General features: G+C 35.4%; 3 protein-coding genes and 1 pseudogene across 6 annotated transcripts; 2 read left to right on the top strand and 2 right to left on the bottom strand.

The window, feature by feature from the left end:
* Window positions 1–134: 134 nt before the first annotated feature.
* LOC104809958 (NDR1/HIN1-like protein 12) lies at window positions 135–1,778 on the bottom strand. Its single transcript, XM_010536091.2, has 2 exons — window positions 1,309–1,778; window positions 135–668 (listed from the first exon to the last, which is right to left on the bottom strand). Exons 1-2 carry the CDS (start codon window positions 1,642–1,644, stop codon window positions 390–392), a joined length of 615 nt encoding a protein of 204 aa, XP_010534393.1. The 5' UTR covers window positions 1,645–1,778; the 3' UTR covers window positions 135–389.
* A 5,975-nt stretch (window positions 1,779–7,753) lies between these two features.
* LOC104810165 lies at window positions 7,754–9,828 on the top strand (annotated as a pseudogene).
* Window positions 9,829–11,637: 1,809 nt separating this feature from the next.
* On the top strand, window positions 11,638–14,152 carry LOC104809957 (nudix hydrolase 27, chloroplastic). Of its 3 annotated transcripts, XM_010536090.1 has the most exons (7): window positions 11,638–11,732; window positions 11,810–11,923; window positions 12,017–12,067; window positions 13,177–13,269; window positions 13,413–13,507; window positions 13,605–13,719; window positions 13,830–14,152. In XM_010536090.1, exons 3-7 carry the CDS (start codon window positions 12,059–12,061, stop codon window positions 13,920–13,922), a joined length of 405 nt encoding a protein of 134 aa, XP_010534392.1. In that variant the 5' UTR covers window positions 11,638–11,732; window positions 11,810–11,923; window positions 12,017–12,058; the 3' UTR covers window positions 13,923–14,152. The 3 variants fall into 3 exon arrangements, with proteins under 3 accessions (XP_010534392.1, XP_010534391.1, XP_010534389.1); XM_010536089.2 differs by having other exon boundaries at window positions 11,643–11,923; window positions 13,449–13,507; XM_010536087.2 differs by having other exon boundaries at window positions 11,644–11,923.
* A 135-nt stretch (window positions 14,153–14,287) lies between these two features.
* Window positions 14,288–16,584, bottom strand: LOC104809956 (protein CHROMOSOME TRANSMISSION FIDELITY 7). Of its 2 annotated transcripts, none has more exons than XM_010536086.2 (6): window positions 16,299–16,584; window positions 15,693–15,942; window positions 15,501–15,596; window positions 15,298–15,366; window positions 14,588–14,904; window positions 14,288–14,507 (listed from the first exon to the last, which is right to left on the bottom strand). In XM_010536086.2, the coding sequence occupies exons 1-6, from the start codon at window positions 16,484–16,486 to the stop codon at window positions 14,369–14,371; spliced, it is 1,059 nt and encodes a 352-aa protein (XP_010534388.1). In that variant the 5' UTR covers window positions 16,487–16,584; the 3' UTR covers window positions 14,288–14,368. The 2 variants fall into 2 exon arrangements, with proteins under 2 accessions (XP_010534388.1, XP_010534387.1); XM_010536085.2 differs by having other exon boundaries at window positions 14,588–14,928; window positions 16,299–16,583.
* Window positions 16,585–16,604: the final 20 nt, after the last annotated feature.

Raw genomic sequence — 16,604 nt, 5'->3', positions numbered from 1 at the left:
CATCCAAACATGAAAAGTAGAATTCACCCGTACCTCTCTAATTCTTTAGGAAGTGTAGTTGGTTAAAAGTATGATCAAATTTTGAATATTATATATATATATATATATATATATATATTATAAAAAAAATCATAGATGAAAATGACGAAAAAAATTATTACTAGTATGTATGGATTACAATCACTATGATAACATAATTTGGACATGATTTCTTGTTCCATGGATTATAATCGCTATAACAACATTACTATCATGTATGGATTTATTTTCCACGTCAACGTCGTATTTGCCAAAATGCACTATTCATACTGTGATGGGAATAAAAATTAGAAAAGGAAAAAGGTATTAACGGAGGCGTCATCAAATGGATTTAACGCCGTCAAGGCTTTTCAGACGCTAACGCTGCAGGAGGAGGTGAAGGTGTACTTGACGGCGTTAACTCCGGCAGGTTTGTCGGCGAAGTTGATATAGGCGGGGCATCTGACGTAGAGATGGTATTTTCCGGTGACGAAAGTCCCGACTTTCCACCGGACTCTTCCGTCGGCTCGGATCGTCACCGTAACGGCGCCGTGATCCTTGTCCTCTTCCAGGCCGACGGCGTTGTACGGAGCCACGGGCACGGCGGTGCCGTACACGTACGGTGACCATACATTGATCTCCTTGTGACCCTGCATCATTCGTGCTGGAAATATTATTCACAGTTCAATTTATTTTAGATTTCGATTTGTGTATTAATGGGTGTGTTTTGAAATTTTTTTTTGTTTTTTACGCATTATAGAAAATTTTATAGGAATGAAAAAGAAACAAGAATTAAATACGGTCTTAATTTATTTTAGTAAGAGGTTCCTTGAATCGGTTTTATCACAAAGATATCAAATTCCAACTAAATATTAAACTTGGAAAACCAAAATAAAATCAAATCTAAAATAATAAATTCAAATAAACTATGTAATGGAAAATAATAAAACCATAGTTTCTTGAACCCCAAAAAAAAACATAGTAAAGGATAATAGCTTAATAAAATATGAATTGGAAAATAGCCCAAAAAAACTCTCGATTTGTTAACAAAGACCGATAATAATTAAATCCAAACCGAATCAAATTGAATAAATCCAAACTATTTTCTGATTCAATTCAAAAATAATATTTCCTCAAAAACCAAAAAAAAAAAAAACAAAACCGAAAACCAATTCTCCAAATAAAATGCAAATCAAATCTTTTCACCAAGACATGTAAAAAAACAAATCTTGTCATTATTTTCTTGTCCGAGAGAAATAAGCAAACTCCATAAAAAAAAAACATCACTACCTGGTACGTGGGAGGGATGGCGGTCGGGAAAGTGATCTGCTGATTCCGGTAAGTAGCGTAGACGTCAAGGCGGTCGTAATAAACGCCGATCTTGTCGTTAGGGTTACGTGACGATAAAGTGATCTGGAAATTCGACGTCAAGACGTTGCCGGAGACGTTGAAGGCGAATACGGTGGCGTCTTGCAGAACGAATCTCGGCTTCGAAGGCTGAAGGATTGCCCAGACGAGGAGGATAGCGAGGAGGACGATGAAGAGGAAGAATATGATCGTCCATATTACCCGGCGAACTATTTTCCGGCGAGATTTCCCGTGCGATCCGCAGTCTTTTGACGTCATCGATCGGAAAATTATTGTCTGGTCTCTCCTCTTCCTGTTCTTGTTCTTAGTCTTAGAGCGTGTGTGTGTATGTATGTATGTATGTATGTGTGTATGTATATGTGTGTGTGTGAATGTGTGTGATGTAGCTTTAAAGGATTGAGGTTGGGAAATGAAGGCTTTTAAAAAAAAATATTTATCTTTTAATTTTGTTTTTTTTTATAATTTTATAAATGAGAATTTTAATGTGTGGAATTTGGTGTGATGGGATTTTATTTATTGTTCTAGGTGATGGTTATGACTTTGGGGGACCCATTTCCTATACATCTCGTTTTCGGTATTTCGGATTTTAGTTCAATTGGGATTATATTTTATAATTTTGAAAAAAAATCCATTTAAATAAATTTTATATTGAATTTTGGCTATTTTGAATTTTAAAAAAATTGTTTTATTGAATTTTTATAATTTCAGCGTTCCATTTAGATTTATTTATTTAGATTATTCGGTTAGGTTACATGATTAAATAATCGGTTATATATATATACACACACACAATTTTCGTGAAATAACCAGTCCTATATATTAGCATGCGCCTAACCTCCAATCCAATCTATTCATTAAATAGGTTAAGGTAAACATACCATAACTGTATATAGTTATATATGAATCAATTATCAAAACATATTGGGAATAATTAAACAAGTAAGCTAATTTTATTAAATTAATTTCTTTAAATTAAGTGATCCACGATTGGGTGGTTCAACCGATAATGGAAAGACTAAAGTTCTTTTTCAATTCAGATTCGGGTCTTCATTTAGAGAGAAGTATTCACTTAGACTATTGGAAAATGTAGTTGAACAAAATATTCGATTATTTTTTAGATTATAAAAAATATATAAAAAAAGTGATGGTTGTGACAATACTCATCTCAACACTATTCAAAGTCACAATCACTTCATTGATTTTTCATTGTTACTGCCACATTTACATATTTTATGAAATTAAACCCAATAAAATTTATAATGTCACACCTTGGAACAGATTGTCATAATTTCACACAAAAAAATCCACGTGATCCTAAAAAAATACAAAAAAGGTTTAAAAAGTGAAATAGTCTCCATTCACATTGAAATCATATAAACCAAACTACTAATTAATTAATTAATTAATCAGCTGAAAAAGATAACAGATTTTGTATAGTATAGCAGACCCATTTTTTATTTAATTGCATCCATATTTAACTATGATCTTATTAGTATTAGTTAAATTATTACACCAATAAAAGTTTATATTTAAAAGTCATATGAAAATCTAAAACCGGAGTAAATTTCTACTCTTTTCTCAGGTCTGTAATACTATCTGATACCGTTCTTGTCCGGTCAATCGAGTGAGAGACACGTTGCGGTGTCTAGTATCCGACCCGAAAAATTGTAGGATAGAGATTTTCATCGTAACAAAAAAAAAATTATACTCAGATTTAATAATACATATACATATATAATTACTAATAACGAAGACAACTAGCGTAATTAGGAAGCTAGAGCATGTAACATCAGGACCGTCGGATCGTATGATTGGACGGTGGAAATACGATTTCATGGGACCCACTTTTTATCGAGAGTCGAGAGACAACGAGGTTCTTCCCACGTGGAGCACGTCATGGTACTCTGTCCTGAAACGATGTTAGGACATATCTAAATATTTTTTTATGGGATTAAATAAATACACACAGGTAACAATGAATGAAATAAAAAAATTTTAAATATATATTTATTGAAAAAAATAAATGTAAACGAATTCGAATAGAAATAAATGAATGCAATCTTTTTAAAACTAAAAATATACAAATCTAAAAATATATACCTACTCTTAATTTCACCATCAATTATATATTATTTATATGTATTTGCAAGGCAATCTAGTAAATAAATTCTTTATATTAGAATATAAAATACCGAATTTCGAATGTTACATGTTTTGTTCATATGATAAATTCTGCGATAAACTTCTAGTTAACAATGAATCTTACATTTTTTTGGGACTATTTAAATACACGTCTTAAATAATTGTGTGATTTTGGTGAAGTACGTCTTTATCCATGTATTCCTCTGCTTATGTGTGCATAAATGGGCATTAACAATGAGAACTGATCTATGTATTTGTTAATTAGATTTTCTAAGTTGTCACCATCGTTACAAGTTTATAAAAAAAAAATTATAAATATAATAAATAATATATAAAATTTATTCGTTGGAACAGTCTCCCCGTTTTGACTGAAATTTTTTTTGAAGTGAAAACACAAATAAATAATGTTCTTGAAAAGATTATTACATAGATTAGTATATATACACGTGCACATGATGTTTGTTTGGTAAATTTTATTTTATCTTTGGTATAGATTGTCGTATAATTTGATCAATGAAAAAAAGAAGCCACAATAATAGCTAACACAAATTGCCAAAAGGACAACCACTTAGGCCATCATTATCTTTGTTCTTTTATGAAGATTAGTGTCACTTGCAATGTGGCCTTTTTAAGTCATTTTACTTGCTTCGATTACTACAACATGATAAAAAAAAAAAATTATACGAATGAAATTGTTTGAGAAGGGCACTTATTGCCAATTTAGTAAATGTGTAAAAGACTTCTCAAAGTTAAGTTTTTGCAACCCAACTACTTTTTTTTTATATTGGCAATTTCAATAACCATGTTTTTTTAGAAAAATTAAATTTGATATTTTGTATAATATAATAGATCTAGCTAATCCATCATCAATTATCATCGCATTAGCGTCATCATGGTCAATGTAAATATCCTTATAGCTAGCATACAAATGTTTTTTTATAATTAGAATGGTTCTCCGGACCTTCGCTCCGATTATATCCATCCTAAATCCGAGACCAACTTTTGTAGATAGACCATCTCCCCACCAAGTGAAATTGAACACCCGATCTTCAGATGTTTTATACCCTCAGATCGACCACTCGACTATTCCATGGGGGGTAAACATACCAATGTTGCCTGTATGCACATAGTTGATTACCATGATGATGATGATGATGATGATGGTGATGATGATGATGATGATGATGATGATGATGGTGTCCTAAAGAAACAAAGATGAAAATTTTCTTTCATAGTCTGTGGCATTAAAATTGGTCCTTATCCTCACAAAACAGTGGGGTTTTAACCCTAATAACCCACTTGGGTCGCAGCAATTTCAGGGTACACCACCCAGAAAAAAAAAATTTTACGACCTTGTTACGACTAATATATAACTAATATACAACTAAAATAAGAGTAGTTTGTTAGTCGTAATAGGTTGTATATTAGTTATATATTAGTCGTAATAAGGTCGCAAAATTTTTTTTTTTTTCGGTGGTGTACACTGAAATTGCTGCGACCCAAGTGGGTTATTTGAGTAATATTCCCCAAAACAGTGCCCCGTTTCTTAAATCACGTCCCCACATTGCATCTTCTTCGAACCTCTCAAAATTCCTATATATTGTTTTTAAATATATATTTTTTGGGATTTAAGTAATTCTTTGTCCTTTTTTATTTGGCAGCAACTAATTCTTTCTTCTTTATTTCACACTTTCGTGATTCTTTTTATTAACACGTCGCAATCTATGAAAACAAAGAACATATATTGAATTTTGATTAGTAACGTGAAAAATACGCAATTGTATTATTATACATTTTTTTAATCTTATTTATTACTCTAAAACCTGTATGGCTGGCTATTATAATTCTGTATTCCATTTGAAAGGAAAGCTAGACACATTTTTTTTCAATGTTTTTGAACATATGTATATATATATATATATATATATATAATATTCTTTTATAGTTTGATATTTTTTGTTTATGAGTAAAATATTCAAAGTCAGTAATAACTCTTTGTCTAAAAAATACATTCGAATTCAAACGTTTAGAAGAAAACATTTTAAACAAAATTGTTATTTTTTTAAATAAGGTTAAATTTTAATGATTGATGATAAATGATATAAATTGATACGCTTCTCGATTTTTTCTTCTAATAATAAATATTTTGTGGATGATTGCATGTGAGATGAGAAGTATTGGTCGATGGAGTCGCAGCAAAAGGCAACAAAATCCACAAAAATAAAGTAAGAAAAATGATATGACCCGACGAAAATAAAGGGCATCTATCTTGTTTTATTCATTATTTAATCCTAGAATTATATGACTCTATTTCTAATGGTTAATCAAGAAATTAATAACATTAAGCTTGGGCGGTGGTGGTGGTTAAAGAATTCAAAAAGTGGATTTTCTCGATGAAATTGATTAAGATATGGACCCTTTTTGATAATTCACGAGGTCTTCTTCCATGTATGTACAAAAAGGATCATCATGCTTTGAACTGTCCATGTCCAACATATATATATATATATATATATATATATATATATATATTTAGCTATATAAATATATAAAAAAAATATTAGTCCGTTACTAATTAAAACCCAAATGAGAATATAACTGATTATTTACTCCTTTTCATATTTTAGAAGAGCTAATGTTGGCGTCAAGAAATTCATGTACGTACGATAGGGATTCCGGGAAACATTTAACCACCTTGATAATTTTAAAATAAAGAATATTACTCTCTAATACTAACAAAACCTACCTCTACAATAATGCTAGTGGATTTGTAACGTAAGCGGACGGGCGACATGTGTCCTAATTTACATTTTGTTTCATTCATTATTTACTCCTTTCTTGTTTTATGATTTTCATATTTGATTTAAATTTAGTTAATTTTGTCGAAAGAGAATATTTCATTGATTTTTATATCAAAATTTGGCGTACAATTACATATTACTCTATTTCGATTCAACTTTCTAAAATCGAGCTATGGTCATTCTATCTGTAACCTCTGTACATATAACAGAAACATATCCAATAGATAATGGTACAATGGTTGAAAGGTGATAAAATCATTTTAAATTATTGGATTCAATTCTGTTGGTAGAGAGGATGAGACACAATTAATTGTATAACTAAAAGCTGATTCCGAATCTAACGAGATTAAATGGATCGAAAGCCTAGTTAACCTAATGGTTATGAAAAAAAAAATACATCGGGAACACCCCAAACGTATCTCGATACAGAATTTTGCATCAATCATATTAATTTCCAAAAGAGACGACATTAAAAAAATCATAGTAATTAATATTAAAATAATGATAAAAATTTACGTCTACCGATCATATATAATAATTATATAGACATACAGATACGGCATGTAATTGATTGGGCCTGAGCCCAAATGTATTAAACTTTAGGCCCAATATAATGGTTAGATCCAATACATCGAATTGGATCAAGACTCGAACAGAGACCCAAATTTGTGCGGTGAGATCAAAAGATCTAAAGAATCTTCACATGACGTGAGGCACAAGAAAACATCGGAATCCAACCGTCCGACACCCAGAAGAACAGCAACCAGACTTAACAGAACAAAGACCAAAAGATCTAAAGAATCTACGACATTTTCAATATTTTTTTTACAAGAATATTAAATCAGGTTTGTTTAAGAATAAAGTGTGATAAATTAGACTTGTTTACTGAAAATAATTTTAATGGCGGCGGAAGGTTCGTGGATGTTCTGTCAACTTTCTACAGAATCTTTGTTAGCAAGTTGGGAATGCCTTATGTAATAATCTGAAGTCAATGGTTTGATTGGAAGCTCCTGTTATATAAAAAAAACCCCGACAATTCAGAAACCTTTTTATAAAAAAAAAATAAACATAGTCAAGCTTTATTAAATGATCGAGATCTCTCTCTTATTTATGGTAAGTAACCACATCTATTTTAGTTTATCGACGTGTCTTTACGTGCCTGATAACTGAGGTGTTCCTCTTCCTCCAAGTGGACGATAATGGAAAGGCATGGATTTTTTTTATTATTTAGAGATGTGATATGGTGAAGGCATGGAGGAATTTCCATGATTAAGTAATTCGGTACTTACAAAATTGGTATGAACATTATCTATAAATTGAGAGTAGTTCTGTCTATAAATTGATAGGAGTTGTGGATGTGGAACGGTTGATTAGGTGATCATTTTTTTGTCTGATCGATCCAAAATTGAGAGGGATAACTTATAAACTCTGTCGCTCTAAATTCTGCTACGGTATTTTGATTCCAACGGTTAGAATTCGAGAACCAAAGTTTTATCGGAAGTAATCTCTATGGAGCGTTCACTCGCGCATGCTCGATTTTTCTTGTAAATGCGACGGTGGATTCTTCGTCGATTGAGATGGAAATCGGTATGCTTCTTCTCGACCCTTACTTGTTCGATTTTGTTGTTCGTTACACTCTTTTGGATTTGTTAAAATTATATCTCATTTGCTGGAGGTTCTAGTGTAGACTTTGCAATCCAAAATTTATGGATATATAAATTTTTACGCATTAAATCGGTTATCTTGCTTGATCAGTATGTGTTGGTATATGTACTAGATAGTATCATTCTAATAAATTCAGAAAAACATCCTTGATGCACTTGTTTGCTTGCTTCATCTTAAATTTAAGTTTGGTTAGCGGTCAAGTATAATTGTTATATTTGGCCAAATTGAACAAAAAGAAATCTAAATTTGGTTATTATTTTTAATAGATACAACCGAACCAAACCAAAACCGATTTAAATGAAATAACCATTTGGTTATATTTTTTTAAGATCCAAATAGACCGCGGAATAGAAACCCGATTTGTGTCAGAAAATAGATTCAACGAGCTGTTGTTATACAGGCCAATCATCTAGAGCAGTGCATTTGATGGGGGACATTGAAGAAGGTTGCGTGTGGAGATCTGTGCTCGACCTCGAACATTGCTGCATATACAGAGTGCCAAACCGGTTGAGAAGGGTGAACCCTGCGGCCTACACGCCCCAAATGCGCCTCCTCGGCCCTCTCACCCATTCCAAGAAAGCCATCCGAGACTCCTCCTTCGACGATCTAAGGTATACATTTATCTATCATTCCCACATGTATGCATTCTTGGTTTTATGCCATCATCATACATGAGAATGTTCACATTTTAGAATCCATGTCTGGATTGTTTGGACATGCACATCGATGCTGTCCGTACGAGTTTGGAAAGCTATAGAAGAAACTATTTGGTAAAGTGGCGATGCCTTTCTCACATACTTTTTCTTCGTACTAATTATGGGTACAAGGTACTTGGACTACATGAACGTGGAGAGACATAAGCGAAAATACCTAATGGAGTTTGAACATAGGCATGGGGAAGACACCGTCGAGGGGTTCAAGGAAAAGATACCTAATGGAGTTTGAACAAGACGTTTTCCGGACCAAACGTTTCGCACCCTCGTCCTGAAACAGTTCGGCCTAGTGGATAAGATCAATGAAGACACATATTTCAAACATTTTCTAGATTTGATTAGGTGTGCGTATGTGAACATCTTTAATCCCTCCTCCACACCAAGGGAAGAAAAAGTCATCAAGCCTCTGTACACAGCCGACAAACTGGACAGCGCAGGAGTGAAGTTCGAGGCAATTGAAAATGAGTCTTCATTAGTGGTGGAATTTGAGAAGGGTTGCCTAAAAATACCCAGGTTCGTCCCAGATGACGAATTGGAGCTGAAACTGAGGAACATGATGGCGTTCGAGCAGTACCACTACCCATTGGCATCTTACGTCTGTAACTACGTTTCCTTCTTGGATTTCCTTAACAACACCGATAAAGACGTCGACTTGCTCATTGAAAAAGGTACTCTCTCTCTCTTTTTATATATATATACACACATGGAAAAGGTTGAACATAGCGTTTCCATATAACATTCCATATGATTTGTTAAAAATATCGAAACTGAACACTAACACAGACTATAATCAAGAAATAATCAAAACTGACTTCGGACAAGGTTACAACCAACAATGTGTGCGTGTGAATGAATGGAAGGGGTGATAAAGGGATGGATGGGACATGGTGAACAACCTCTGCACGGGAGTCGTGCAGAAGAACTCATGCTATCACGACATAGCCAAATCGCTCGAGGGTCACTACAAGAGCTCTTACAACAGGTCCTGCGCCAAGCTAAGGCGCGTCTACTTCCCCGACACGTGGAAAGGCACAGCCACTGTCACCGCCGCCATTCTCCTCATCTTGACTCTCATCAAGACAGTCACTTCCCTCATTCAGGTCTCGCGCTTAGGACCATAACCACCTTTTTTTTTAACCCTTGTTTCTGTTTTTCATTTTCCATGTTCTGTTTATCCGGTTTGGTAATCTCTATGTTACGGATATGTTATTACACTATTTCATAATTATGCCTTTTCGTTATTATATCACTTTTTTTATAATCATATCAGATATATACATACACATATATATAATATAATGGCGATGGTGATGATTTTATTCGTCAACAAGATAGTTCATCACAACTGGACTCTGTTTTTTCGGCAGATGAAAATCGAATTGCAAATTCTGAAAGCCCACGGGCCCAACTAAAGATAATGCTTGTTGTGGGCTTGCTGAGTTTGGGCTTTTCAGATCAACTTGGGTCGGTTTCAGAAAAGGGTATTTATGTAATTACGGATTTGAAATTCGAAAGGGAAAATCACCCAAATAACCCACTTGGGTACATCTATTTCAGTGTACACCACCAATTTTTTTTTTTTTCAATTTTAACCCACTTTTCGGTGGGAAAAGTCTGAAATACCCTTTTCGTTTTATTTTTTGCGACTTTATTACGACTAACATATAACTGATATACAACTAAAAATAAGACAGATGATTTTTTGCCACCTTTTTTTGAATCAATTGTAACTATATTTAGACTTAATTATGAAGTCGTAATAACGAAGTTGTTTTCGAACGGATAAATATCGTAATTCATTAAGGGTAATTTCGTCTTTTCGCAGGGAAAAAAATGTGTTATGTTTTCGGTGGTGTACAGACGAAATAGATGCGACCCAAGTGGGTTATTTGGGTAAAAAAACCGGACTGTGGGGCATTGAAGATCCCTGTTCTGTAATTGATCCTCAGTTCCAAATGGGGTTTTAACCCTAATAACCCAGTTGGGTCGCAGCTATTTCAGGGTACACCACCAAATTTTTTTTTTTTTTTTCAATTTTAACCCAGTTTTCGGTTGAAAAAGTCCAAAATACCCTTTTCGTTTTATTTTTTGCGACCTTGTTACGACTAACATATAACTGATATACAACTAAAAAAGATAGATGATTTTTTTGCCACCTTTTTTAGAATCGATTGTAACTATATTTAGAATTAATTACGAAGTCGTAATAAAGAAGTTATTTTCGAACGGATAAATATCGTGTATTCATTAAGGGTAATTTTGTCTTTTTAAAAAAAAAACGTGTTATGTTTTTTTGTACAAATAGATGCGACCAACTGAGTCATTTGAGTGATTTTCCCGTTCCAAATCCCACCACAGTCCCACAAAAGTCCATTGATTCCGTCTATCTGAATCGCCTCCAACCCATCGGCTTCCATGAACGGTTTTTTTCCGCCGTACTGAAGAAAGCGACGTAGAAGGTATGAACATGCCATTGCCTGAGAGGACCCAAGTGAAATGGACCCACCAGAGAACACGAGATGGGTCGTACGAGGTTGTCTCTTCTTTCTCTTCCTCTCCCTGTTCATGTTCCTCCGGTGTGGTTGAAGAAGATGACAGATGGGAAACTGGGGATTGCGGTGTCTTAAGTGAGGATTTGAGTTCGCGAAGAGGAGGAGCTATGCACGGAAGGAGGCTCCGGGCGAGGTTGTCGGAAGGGGTACAACGCTCGATGATTCCTCCCTCACTCTCCATACCGCCATTGTTGATAAATGCTGAGAAAACTCCGACTAGGCTTTCATCAAAAAAAAAAAAAAACTCCGACTAGGCAGTTCTTAGCTCGGTTTCTTTCTCCCTTTGTCCGTGGGGGTTTCAACTAAACGACGGCGTTTTGGTCATCTGGTGGGGAGGGTATTTTCGGAATAAATATTTTATCTATTCGCGGGGAAAAAAATCTGAAGAGAGTGGAGAAGAAGAGAGAGAAAGCCACAGGGGTCGACAATGGCCGTTGCGGCGTCGGGGTTCCTGGGGAAATCTGCGATCTCCGGTCAGCGTATGAAAAGTCGAGATTGCCCTTGGGATGCGGTCAAATTTTCGCGACTGACACTTCCCGTCTCTGCGCAGAAGCCACTGGTGGTGTTGTCCCTCGCCTTGTCGTCTCCGGCGATCGCCGTGGAATCTCCGCCGGTTGGATACCGGAAAAATGTCGGGATTTGTCTCGTGAATCCCTCCAAAAAGGTGAAAAATGGATCTGATTGGAACAATTGTCGACGGATTCGTTTATATTTTTGTTTTTTTAGGTTTTATTTGATTTGGAGATTTGGTGTGTAGATATTTACTGCAGCGAAGATCCACGTTCCAGATACATGGCAGATGCCTCAGGTAATCTTCCATTTTAGGGTTATTTAGTATTGAATTAAATTTGTGAGTAAAGAGTTAGATTTTGTCTTGTAAGAATTTAGCGCATCTTTGTCACATAATCAATAGTTGATGATCTCATCAAGATTTGAATGTTTCCTTCTTAGTTCATTCATTCAATAAGTTCTAAGAAGCAAAACAATAGATGGTGGAAGTGGATGAATAGGTTAATATGGAATTGATAATGTCAGATTTGATGGTTTTTTTTTCGAGTTTCTTTGCTTAGGTTGCGAACTTGTCATATTTGTTTCTCATTTGGATTACTGCTAACTTTGGAAGTTTGTGTTCTGTTCTTGAAGCATCCTGCCTAACAGTTTGGAATCCTGGAAACTTCCCAATCTTTGTTTTTCATGATTCTTATTTCCTATTACTGGAAAGCCGGAAGATTTAGAAGCGACATCGGTTGATGAGTTTCACATTTCAGTCTTTGTCTTATCAATTCATTAAATGACTTTCATTTTGGAGCTTTAGCTTAATGTAGGTTTTTCCGGATAGGAGAAGAGGATTGCAGGAATGAATAACAGACAAAGTGGTCGGAGTCTAGTGTTCTTGTTGTTGGATCTTGAAGGTTTGCTTCTTTTTTTAATTGAAATCTGGTCTAAATCTTAAGTCTTGAAAAAAATGAGAAAGGGCAAAGCAGTTCAAAGGTAGTAATTTCAAGCTGACGGACAGATTACGGAATGTTTTGGTCTCTTTTCGAGAAATACAGAAAGCTATTTACCACGGTAGTACGGTACTGACAGATTTCTAGGGCAATGGTTCATAACCAGTTCATTCATGTAAATTTTATACCCCGAAAGCTTAGATTATGAACATTGTGATGAAGCAATTGGTTTTCTTGTGAAACCGAGAACCCGTAGCTCTATGATTTTCATCTATTCTTGTGATAGTGTGATTTGTTTTGTATCCATTTAGTGGTTCTGAACTAAAAGATATAATGTCTGTGAAGCATGAGTTTATACTTGATTGTGATTCTTATCAGTAGTGTGCTTGATTTATGTGATGCATTTTCACAAATTTACAAAAGGCATTTGTCATTTGATAGTCTGAATAAATCGTGGTCTGTTTAATAGGGTGGAGCTGATGAGGGTGAAGATCTGAGAAAGGCGGCCATTAGAGAGTTGAGAGAAGAAACAGGAGTTACCTCGGCGGAATTTATTGCAGAGGCATGTTTTCTTTTTGCTCTTTTTTTTCCAAAAATAAAATTTTAAACCACTTCAACAAAGAATCTCTACCAAATTGCATTGAAAGAATTTGCCAATTCTTGTTTTTATTTCACCTCAAACTGAGCTTGATTCTATACATACAGGTACCCAACTGGCTGACCTATGATTTTCCCCGACAGGTAAGAAATAAACTGAATCGCAAGTGGGGAACGAGTTACAAAGGCCAGGCTCAGAAGTGGTAATATGATTGATTCAGTTGCCCTCTTATCGGTCTATCCCTTTGTTAAAACATTTGGCATCTAAATTAAATTGTATCGATATTTGTCTGAAAACAGGTTTCTTTTCAAGTTCACGGGCAAGGAGGAGGAGATAAATCTCCTTGGTGATGGAACTGCAAAACCCGAGTTTAAGGTTTGGTCATGGATGCTACCTGAGCAAGTAGTTGAACTTGTGAGTTCTTGAATGCACATCTGTACACGAATCTATATATGCAATGCCATGAACTTGGTTAGCCTCAGGGTTTTTTAATTATTGTATCAAAACTTTGGTTATGTGAACAGGCAGTAGATTTCAAGAGGCCGGTCTACGAGCAAGTCATAAAGGTTTTCAGCCCCTATTTTCTCGATGATGAAGAAAACGATTCCATGACATGATGAGGCCTGAATTTCTATGGAGTTTTCTTTACCATTACCTCGACAAGTCGAGGTTGCACAAAAATTATCATTTTGTTTAGGTAAAAGAACAATGCAGTTAACGAAAAGCCGGAAATCAGTACAGGCCTTGTTGAATCCATTGTATATGATCTTCAAATATCTTGAGTTGGAACATTCTTGTACAATATTCATCAAAGGAGAAACATTCATTCATTTAAGTTTGTAAAAGACTCGAATCTCTTGGGAAAGCAAACATTTCGTTTAGGAACGTCTTCTAATCTTTTTTATCTCATACAAAAAATGTAAGGTTACAATAAGAATTTCTCAGTTCTCTTTTGTAGGAAGAAATCGGCTAAGAACTTGTCAATTAACAATTGAAGCAGATGATGAATTCAAGAAACATCACCTGTGCTTTTCAATGTATGTAAAAGTACTGATTAGGTTTATCAGGAAGAATCACCGGCTTTGTAGACCAAGAATGCAGAAGTAGCAAAATAACTGAATGCAAAAGCTTTCCCCAAAGAGCTCGGTTGCGAGAACGCCAACTGAGATTTCTCCAGCACACGGCCATGGCAGAAACTTTCCCTGCATTCAGGCAGAACCAAAAAAAAGAGTAATGATACGAATCATTAATCTATGTGACGATAAGATCTTTCGGGCTCTACCTTAAGGTATCGAGTAATTGTGTTGCTATGCCTTTTCTTCTGTTTGAAGGCGAGACCCAGATGGCTCTGACACCACAGGAAGCTGGTTTAGCTTCTTCTTCACATACAATAGCTGCACCATAATATGATCTATCCTCTGATGGCCGGGATCTTTTCGATACTTCTCTTTGTAGAACGATGTTTCCAAATGGGATCGTGGTTGAAGGTGAAGTCTCTTTCTTTCGGGAAATGGAAGTTCTTTGTTTGTCATCTTCGAGGCGAGGTATGAGTTTAAATGCCTCTGTGATTGGTTCTGCAACCAGACAGCCTGCAATCCTCTGAGAGGAAATGAAGAGGTACACCTGCAAATAATAGTGTCCTTAATGTGGATATGGAAAGAAACCAGATAATCTCTTCTAGTAATGCAAAACCGGACAAACTTTTTGTCTGAGTTGCACCTTCAGGTTCAAGATTTTCTCACCCAAATTTTTGTCATGCACGTTCCAACTAAATCGGTCCAAATATTAGCACTTATGAATACAGGGATTAAAAATGTGAAGTTGGCCAAAGGGCTAGAAATCTGTATCAAAAGAAATGCACATCCCCATGCTTCTGATCAAGTTGTATAAGAACCCGGCTGACCGTGAAGAGTAAACATCAAGTGAAAATTATGCATGAGATATGGAATTTATCCGGGAACATCTCCTAAGATGTGGATGCAGAGCTCATACCTTACAACTTTTATGAAGAATCCAATCCTCACCCAACTCAATTTCCATTGTTTTCACAACCTCCTTCACCTGCAAACACAAGCTGCACCTTGTCAAAATCGTCTAAATTAAGAGTACATGCAACAAGGCAACATCCCAAAGACAAGAAGAATCTAATAAAAATAATCAAAGAAAGTTGTGGATAGGAGAAAAATGAGACAAGCCTTGTTTTTGTGTGCGGGAGAGTCATCTTCCACAATCATAATGATGCGACCCCCTTTGAAAGAATGCGTTGCAAAGCTTCTTTCATTCTGCCAGCCCTGAAGACAATTCAAGAACCGAATGTCTGATCAACCAATCACCTAACCAATACAAGAGACACTGTCTTTTCGGCACAAGGTTAAAATCAAGTGAACCTTGAATCTAATCCCGTGCATGTGGTTCTTGTGAAATGTTCTATGGTTCTTCTCGTCCAATTCATCTCCAGGAGCATACTTAATTCCACACTCAGCACAATGTCTGAGAAGAAAATCAGATTGGCCCAGTTCTAAGTGGAACTGAGCATAACTGCGTTTCTTGTTGAGGTTCTTCGAAGAAGCAGCAGTTTCTTTCTTCGAAAGTTGCTTCTTAGAAGGATCTTCGATGTATTCCTCATCATCTATGCTTCTGCCATCACAATGAGAGAAAAGGATGTATCAATTCCAGTTATGAAGAAATAAATCTCCAATTTCTGAAGAAAAGCCCTCCACGGTGAACAAAGCCGAAATACCCAGAAGATTAAATCCAAAGTTAGATCAAATTCTTCAGAATCGCCCATGGATATCAGATACAAAAACCTAAACTTGAATCTTACCCATTTTACGTAAGACGAATTGAATCTCAACCCAGGTCAAAATTTCCTTTTCTCTTTCTGGTGTCCTCAAGAACCAACCAAACCCCTAAACCCTAAATCGAACAACACAGATGGATATGCTCGAAATGAAGAGTCCATTAAATGCGAATTCCACAAGATAAGAATATACCTATAAGCTATTTCGGATCGACGCTCGTATTTGTTGACGATGACGTGTCGACTTCTCTCCCAAACAGCCAAATCGTCGCCTTGGCCTCGACTAGCATCAGAAGGTGCTCGGTTTGAAGTTTCTGAAGCAGAAAGAGAAGATGATGAAGAAGAAGAGGGTTTGAAGAAGGAATTGATTTTTGATTGCATGATAAGAGGTTTGGATCAATCATAGAGTTTTTTTGCCCTCGTCCGTCCTCTTCCTCTGTAATTGTGGCGCCAAAATGTTTTTTTCGCAAGTTAGAGACACTCGGAAACAGGTAAAAAA

This window comes from Tarenaya hassleriana, unplaced genomic scaffold, assembly GCF_000463585.1.
Source record: "Tarenaya hassleriana unplaced genomic scaffold, ASM46358v1 Cleome17, whole genome shotgun sequence".
Classification (NCBI taxonomy): Eukaryota; Viridiplantae; Streptophyta; class Magnoliopsida; order Brassicales; family Cleomaceae; genus Tarenaya; species Tarenaya hassleriana.
The sequence above is the reverse complement of the archived record's forward strand: the minus strand, read 5'-3'. Positions and strand labels throughout refer to the sequence as shown.